Consider the following 7,832-nt stretch of genomic DNA (forward strand, 5'->3'; position numbering starts at 1 on the left):
TATATAGGGAGCACCCTCTAGTGTCATTGGCTGCCACACCACAATTACCCTGCCAGCAGGTGCAATTCATCCTGCCACACACAGAAGCATATTGCAGCCTGTGAGTCTAAACTCAGGGTTTTCGTGAGTATGAGACTGAGCCTAGCCGGGTTCCGTACCACAGCGCGTTTACAAAACGTAAATAAACCGAGCATCACTTTAATTGTGGATGTGGATGAGATCCACACATGGACAAGACCAGCCGACGGTCCGGAGGTAAACTGCACCTCCACCTGGGATCTCTTTGATTTCACCGCTCAGAACCAGCTGCCGCTCACTTCCGGCTCGGTTTCATAACGTTTTAAGGAACTTATGTAAGTTTCTGAGAGGTGTCAAAGTTCGGACAGGTGAGGGGTTTCTCTGTTTATTTTACTGTAAATTATATAATGTTAAAAATGTGTTTGTTTATTTACAACACTCAACCAGAACATTATCACCACCTTACCTAGTTATAGCTGACAACCTAAAGAATCAGCTGGCTCATTATGTCTGAATGATTTAGAGGCCATCATCAAATAAAAACCTCTGAACTTTTTCCCCCAGAAAGTGTAGAGAACTAATGATCCAGACCTGCTTTAACAGAATCTAGGAAAGTCTGGGTCATCCATTTTTATTTTCCTTACTCTCCCTGCCTCTGTCATCATTTTTCAGCTGGTTCTGAAGTCTCTGATGTTGGAGATGTCTGCGGTCCGACAGGCTGTGCAGGAGGCCTTCTGGGCCATGTGTGCCGCAGACTCACTGTCCATGCCAGTCCACTGGTACTACGACGTCCTTGACATCAAGAGGGACTTTGGAGGCTGGATCTCAGGCTTCAACTCGCCCGCAGAGAGGCACCCATCCAGCATCCTGACCCTGTCCAACACCGGTATGACCCCCATCTGTCATCCAAAGTTATGTTCTTGTCTCTAAACCTGTAAAAAGGTTGTGATCTCTGATTGTGGTCTTTAATATTGGTGATGAAAACCTTTTCCTGTTTCAATTAAAGCAGAAGAGACCCGAGAATGTATCCCTGTGGAACGCCTCACTGATTAATGCTGTTGTTCTTTGCAGCCGGCAGTGGGCGGACCACCTGGTCCACCGGTACCAAAGGGGCCAGTGTTGTCGGTGACGTCATCCTCCATGACAAGCTGGACTTGTGGAAGTCCTCCAAAGGCTCGGTCCATTACCACCAAAGTACTGAAGACAAGTCATTATGTTTGTTTTTATCCTTGCTCTCTGTGGTCCCTGTGTGTCTTTTAAATGTGTCCCTATTGTCCTTTGATGTCTCTGTTTTCTTTTCATGTCTCTGTGTTGGTTTATCTGCTCTCTGTTGTGGATGATCAGTTTTTGGTTTCTGTCTGGTCCTGCAGGTCTTCGGGCCGGGGACAACACCCTGAATGTCCTCTGTTCCCTGCGAGCGGCTCAGACTCTCGTCCACGGACGTTTCAGCGACGTCTCCCAGCCGGACGCTAGAGCCGCCGTGCTCTCGGACTACGTCCACTTCCTGACCACACCCAGCTCCCACGCTGACACCTACGCCGAGTCGTTCCACCGGTCGTTCTTCGCCGACTGGCGGGACCGCAGACCAACCTGTCCCCGTGAGGTAAAACAAGCGCTCCTCATCAAGCCGCTGGAAACCGGGGGACACTTCTGTCCCATCTGATCTGATTTCCTGTCCTCTCCAGGTTCTAATGTTTGCAGAGACACGTTCCAGACGAATGCTGAGCTCTCCGTTTCCTGACGGCCAGCTGGACGCCATTGGCTGCCTTCCCATGATCCTCCCCTTTGTTCTGCTGTCAGCCAATGAGGAGCAAGCTGTGAGTGAACACAGATCAGAGACGTGTCCAAAAATGTCCCCAGTCATCCTGCCTCAACTTTACCAGTCTCTGTGTTCAGGTGTCGGCCGCGGTGGAGTTCGTAAAACTCACCCATCCTCACCCCAATGTGCCAAAGTACGTGTCCATCTACAGTCGAGTGTTGCACGCCGTTGTGGGCGGAGCCAGCGTCCGCCAGCAGGCTGAGCATGCTTTGAGGACACTGGAAACCTGGGACACCTGCCAGAGCTTCAGCCGCAAGGCTGCCAGGTCCGACTGAACCGTGTTGAATGTGAAACATCAGGTTTTATTTCCTGTCAATCAAACACCACTTCTTTTGAGCTCCTTCACAATAAAAGCCTGTTAGAAACTAGTATTCCTTTAGTGTCGTTAAGGTGTTTTTCTACAGAAGCCAAGAGTGGATGTTTTTCGTATATAATTCCCCCCCGTGGTTTTCTGGTGATAACGTCATGTTGTTATCATGAAATAACGAGCTTTTTTTTGAGGTATCAAGTTAATTTCCTGATGGTTTTCTCAAAGAAGATTATTTTTATATCCATGTGAAGTTTCTGAGCTCAGATCAGACTTGTTCAGGTGTCCTCTTCCTCATGCGCTGGAGGTATTTCAAAAAGCTGAATTTAACCCCAGATGTTTCCTTATGTTTTCAGGTTCCCGGTGTCCTCTGAGGACAGACTGAAGGTCCATCAAAGAGCTGTGGACCACCTGGGACTGGCCTGCTACAACAAAGGTTAGAACCTGAGCGAAACAGTGTCACTTCCTGTGATCGGAGCGCTCACCTGTGTCTATTTGTCCAACAGGTGCTCTGTCCAGCTTGTTCTATTTAGCTCATGAGTTTCACGATGACCTGAAAGGAGGAATCCTGACCAACACCAACTGTGGAGGTCAGAAACATTTTTATAACAGAATCTGTAACTTATTTGAAGTCCTCATAGAATTATTAGATTAAATAAATAAATAAATACTTTTATTCTGAAATTTGTGAGATTTTTTAAATATCCTGGCTTCTCTGAACTTGACATGTTCTGAAATTCAATTCGGTTAAAAAAATCTTGTCCAAATTTTAGAATTTTATCAAAAATTAAGAATTGTGGGTGGAGCCTGATCATGCTGACCAATCAGAGCTGGGGCTGTATGTAGAGCTGTAGTTTTTATATAAAATATACGTATAAATAATATTTTTAGGTGTTATTTTTATTAGTTTTGTTGTTTGTTTCTGTGGATGTCCAGGTGAAAACTGTAACCGCGGGGCCGCGCTCGGGGCCCTGCTGGGTGCTGGAGCTGCCCATGCCGGAGCAGGAATCCCACCTGAGTGGAAGGAGGAGCTGAGAGACGCTCAGGGGTTCCTCCCCGACATCCTGAAGGAGCTGTGATGAGCGCAGCGCCGCCCCCTGAATGATGGGAGGAAAACTGCAACAAGCTTTAAAATCTAATTGTACTTTATTTATTCATTTTATTTTTTTTAATGAAGTAGTTTAGTTTTAGTGAGCTTTAAGCAAATATTTATACAGGAAAACTTCAAATGATTATTAAATATATTTATTATTTATGAAATATTTCTTTAACTTGTTTTTTAATTTGCAGACTTTAAACAAATGGTACTTTGTGTTTAACTATATAATTAAATTTATTAAACAAAACTACTATTGATTATGTTTCACTTTTATCTTTAAGTACCATAATAAAATCTAAAAACCCCAAACATGTCTTAAAGTTTATTAAATCAGAAAAAGATTCTTTAAAGTTTTATATTTTGTGAGTTTTTCATTTTTAATCCAAAATGTTTTGTTAAGTTCATTTTGTTGGATTTTTCTCCCCCGCAGAGTGAGTTAATAAAAACAGCTTTTTCAGCTGAAAGCAGGAAGAAGGACTGATCAATAATGTGACAGAAACCTTTGGCTGCTGGGGGATTTTCTGTTTGTCACTCGTGACCTATGAACCATTGAACAATCATGGCGTTCATCAACAGAGAAACAAATCGTGTCTTCTTCTTCTTCTTCTCACTGATCATGGCTCCTTTCCCAGCATGCACTGGGACTCCAGGAGGTCAGTCTTATTCCTTTAAGTCTTCCTAGAATCTTTAATCTGTTTTTGCTCATCGAAGAGGCTCTTATGGAAAACTGAAAAACATTTCAACCCCACACCACAATCTGACGACGTGACTTTTACATGTTTACTTTTTTAAAACAAAGTTTGTGTTACTGAAATGCAGATGAAAAATATTTAACATATTTTTATTGGAATAAAAATTTTGATGAAATTGTATTATTTGTTTATGATGAAAAAAATTCTAAATTGCAATAAAAGGTGCCATGTAATTTTGTTAAAACATTACATTATGTTTGATTTGATTCTGTATGAGAAATTCCAGCTATTGGAAGTAAAAACTCAAAAATTTTAAACCCCTGGTAAAATAAAAGTAAATTATTTAGTATTTTTGTTTTAGTACATTTTAATTAAATTTATCTTGTTTTTCTAATAAAAATATTAATTGCTGTTTGTCTAACTTTGCCTAGAAATGCATTCTTATATTTGCCTGTGTTTTACATTTATAAAATATTTACAGGCTTTAACAGAAGTAGTAGAATTAGCTGTCTCAGATTAACATGCTAACATGCTAAAAGTGTTAGAATGCCAACACTCCACATTAATGATAAAATGCCCGTCACTGCCCCATCTGTCCCAGAGAACTGATCCGTATCAGCTCATTTACACATGCGCTAAAAGAAATACTTCCGGGAGGGTTTTGTTTGTTCTTTTACATGTAGCATGTAGCAACACCGCTTGACAGGGTTGACAACTCAGTCCCTCCAAAATACTGGACAATTTCTTCAGGGGCGGGGCTTAATGATGTAATATGCCAATTATGCCGTTATCACACACAATATTTTTTATTTCCCCAAAGTTTAGGTTTGGGGAATTTGCTGAGGCCATGCGTTTCTGTTCAGGTGGGAGTGTTTGAAGTCGTAAGTCATGTAAGGTCTCATTGTCATTTGTCCACCTGAGCGTTGAAGTCTCCCAGCAAGACGAGAGAGTCCCCATCAAGAGCGCTCTCCAGCACCCCCTCCAAGGACTCCAAAAAGGGAGGGTAATCTGACCTGCTGTTAGGCGCATAGGCACAAACAACAGTCAGGACCCGTCCCCCCACACATAGGTGGAGGGAGGCTACCCTCTCGATCACCGGGGTGAACCCCAACGTACAGGCACCGAGATGGGAGGCAATTAGCATGCCCACTCCTGCTCTGCGCCTCTCAGCATGGGCAACTCCAGAGTGGAAGAGTGTCCAACCCCTCTCGAGGAGACTGGTTCCAGAGCCAGAGCGGTGCGTTGAGGTGATTCTAACTACTGTATATCTAGTCGGAACCTCTCAACTTCACACACCAGCTCAGGCTCCTTCCCCACCAGAGAGGTGACATTCCACCTTCCCAGAGCCAGCTTCTGTAGCCGAGGATCAGACCACCAAGGTCCTCGCCTTTGATCATTGCCCAACATACATTACACCCGACCTCTTAAGGGCTCGACACACGGGCAGCGACAAACTACAGCGATTAACGGCTTTCATCACAGCCAGGGTGAAACCCGACACACGGGGTGCGATAGCGATCGCAGCGTTGTGAATCACGCTCTCAGGTCGCTTGTCTTCACAAAATTTGATTGATTCTTGACTCTGAAGGCGGGTGTGCATTACGGACGTGTAAACTAAACAAATCTTGCGATGCTAATGATATTGAAAAACAAACACACATCAAGATACAGTTTTATGGGGAAAACTTGCCATAAACTTCACCCTGGTGCCAATAAATTCCCACAAAGCTTTTTAGTAATCACTTGGTGAAAGTGTTAGCTAACGGCAGTGTGTAGCATACTCTCCTCTCAGCCAATGAAACCCTCGCTGATTGGTTGTACGCTAAGCGACAGCGACAAAAGTTGAACATTTTTCAACTTTCATATGTCGCGTCGCAAGCTCGCGTGTGCACGTGTACGTGTACGAGTGTGAAATTTCACATGCACTATTTTTGCCGGTCGCTTAGCTGGACGGCAAGCGATTGTCGCCTCACCGCACAGGCTCCATAGGAAATGAATGCAGAGCGAGCGACGTCGCCTCCCGTGTGTCGAGCCCTTAAGAATTTATGAACCATAACTTAAATATATTTTTTCCAATAACCCAGTAAATGTGATAAATCTCAAATTTCCCATATTTTCACCAGCCTTGAATGCAACAACGTCTCAAAAAAAGTTAAATTCACAAGTGAGCAGATCAGTACACTCGTGTGTGTGCAAATCATGTTGCATGCTCACTGAAATTTTGTTGTGTGTGTGCACTCCCATTGTGAAATCTTGTTGCATGTTCGCTTGAATGTTGTGTGGTCTCACATTTTTCTGCACGCATGCTCCTTTATGTAGTGGGATTTTCTCTATAGACAGCCCTGGTGGGGTCAAGTCCACACTGGATTCAGACACCATTTGGACTTTTACAGAAATCGGATAGTCCTTAATGGGCCTTGAAACCCCCCATCGAATGTTTCATGAACCTTCTGCAAATCCACAGAGCACATGCGGACTGTATCAACAAACTCCCACAACCCTCTCAACAACTCTGCAAGTGTAAAGAACTGGTCCGCTGTTGGAAGAACCAGACAAAATCCATGTTGCTCCTCCTGAATTCAAGGTTCTACAGTCAGTTGGATCTTGGAGTAAACCTTCTTGGGCATCAGAGAAGTTTGATCACTTCATAGTTGTAACCCATAAACAAAATCAGTTAACCATTACTTCACCTTTTGTCCGAACAACACTTCCCAGGATGCTGCAGATGCTAAATGCTAAAGGACGCTAAAGTAGTAATGGAGGATTATTCTCTTCTTGTGCAATTTACCATGAAGGGGGAATGTTTATGGACAAACAGGGAGCCAGCGTTTTCCTGCACCGCAGCCGTAGAGCCAACTTCATGCTGGAGGAGCTGAGGCAGGGCAACCTGGAGAGAGAATGTCGGGAGGAGAAATGTTCTTACGAGGAGGCCAAGGAGATCTTTGCTACAACTCAGCAGCTGGTGAGTCCAGTTTCAGATGGATTATTTTTATCTGTCCACATTAAGATTCTTCAATGTCTTCTGTCTGCATCTAGGAGAACTTCTGGAGGACATACACAGGTACAGATGATTGAACATCTGCCATTTCTGAAGAAAAACAGTTGATAAAGTCTAATATTTTACCTGTTGCAGCTGTAGACCACTGCTTATCATCTCCCTGTAAGAACGGAGCAACCTGCACTCGTCACATCGACAGCTACAGCTGCAAATGTCCTCCTGGTTTCCATGGATTCAACTGTGACAAAGGTACGACACTGAAGCCAAGGACAGAACCTTCCTGTTTATGGTTTTGTTGTTAAAGAAAACTAGTTGTAACATTAGATGTTATTTGATAAACATTAACTTCAGTTATAAAAACAAGACTATGAAAATTGTTTAGGTTTTACAAATTTAAAAAATATACTGTCACACAAACATCACTGTGTAATTTAAGCCTGCGATGGAAACTGGCTGCTCTGGTGTAAGCTCTGTCCAGCTTTAACATTAATTTTGAACAATGTCTAATGCTTTGAATTAAACAAGAGCGCATTGACAAAAAGGAGAGTTTAGAAATGACTCAGCCTGTAACTGAAAATGATGATGGAGGACAATTAGCTGCTTCATGGAAAGCTCACCTTAGCTTTAGCCTTTTAGCTTTTGCATAGCTCCTGAGCTAACATCACATAATAGTAATGTACACTCACCGGCCACTTTATTAGGTACACCACGTTAGTAACGGGTTGGACCCCGTTTTGCCTTCAGAACTGCCTCAATTCTTCGTGGCGTAGATTCAACAAGGTGCTGGAAGCATTCCTCAGAGATTTTGGTCCATATTGACATGATGGCATCACACAGTTGCCGCAGATTTGTCGGCTGCACATCCATGATGCGAATCATCATCATCATCATCATCATCA

At 43.3% G+C, this 7,832-nt stretch overlaps 2 protein-coding genes across 5 annotated transcripts in view; both read left to right on the top strand.

Annotated features, from left to right (window-relative positions):
• The window catches only part of LOC106517628 (uncharacterized), a 12,535-nt gene extending 9,035 nt beyond the window's left edge, over positions 1-3,500 (top strand). The window contains exons 1-9 of one of the 3 annotated variants that reach the window (XM_014008586.1): positions 85-386; positions 691-904; positions 1,090-1,212; positions 1,389-1,621; positions 1,704-1,835; positions 1,915-2,102; positions 2,501-2,580; positions 2,651-2,734; positions 3,081-3,500. In XM_014008586.1, the coding sequence (XP_013864040.1) occupies positions 709-904; positions 1,090-1,212; positions 1,389-1,621; positions 1,704-1,835; positions 1,915-2,102; positions 2,501-2,580; positions 2,651-2,734; positions 3,081-3,223 (1,179 nt within the window). In that variant the 5' untranslated portion in view covers positions 85-386; positions 691-708 and the 3' untranslated portion in view covers positions 3,224-3,500. Of the gene's footprint in view, positions 1-84; positions 387-690; positions 905-1,089; positions 1,213-1,388; positions 1,622-1,703; positions 1,836-1,914; positions 2,103-2,500; positions 2,581-2,650; positions 2,735-3,080 lie in introns of those variants that run through there. The other 2 variants (XM_014008587.1, XM_014008588.1) reach the window with 2 other exon arrangements.
• A 141-nt stretch (positions 3,501-3,641) lies between these two features.
• f7l (coagulation factor VII, like) overlaps positions 3,642-7,832 on the top strand; it is a 15,038-nt gene continuing 10,847 nt past the window's right edge. Inside the window, exons 1-4 of one of the 2 annotated variants that reach the window (XM_014008584.1) lie at positions 3,642-3,896; positions 6,731-6,897; positions 6,972-6,996; positions 7,069-7,182. In XM_014008584.1, coding sequence (XP_013864038.1) covers positions 3,803-3,896; positions 6,731-6,897; positions 6,972-6,996; positions 7,069-7,182 — 400 coding nt within the window. In that variant the 5' untranslated portion in view covers positions 3,642-3,802. The remainder of the gene's footprint in view (positions 3,897-6,730; positions 6,898-6,971; positions 6,997-7,068; positions 7,183-7,832) is intronic. The other variant, XM_014008585.1, reaches the window with a different exon arrangement.

Source organism: Austrofundulus limnaeus, unplaced genomic scaffold (assembly GCF_001266775.1).
Source record: "Austrofundulus limnaeus strain Quisiro unplaced genomic scaffold, Austrofundulus_limnaeus-1.0 Scaffold51, whole genome shotgun sequence".
NCBI classification, from domain to species: Eukaryota; Metazoa; Chordata; class Actinopteri; order Cyprinodontiformes; family Rivulidae; genus Austrofundulus; species Austrofundulus limnaeus.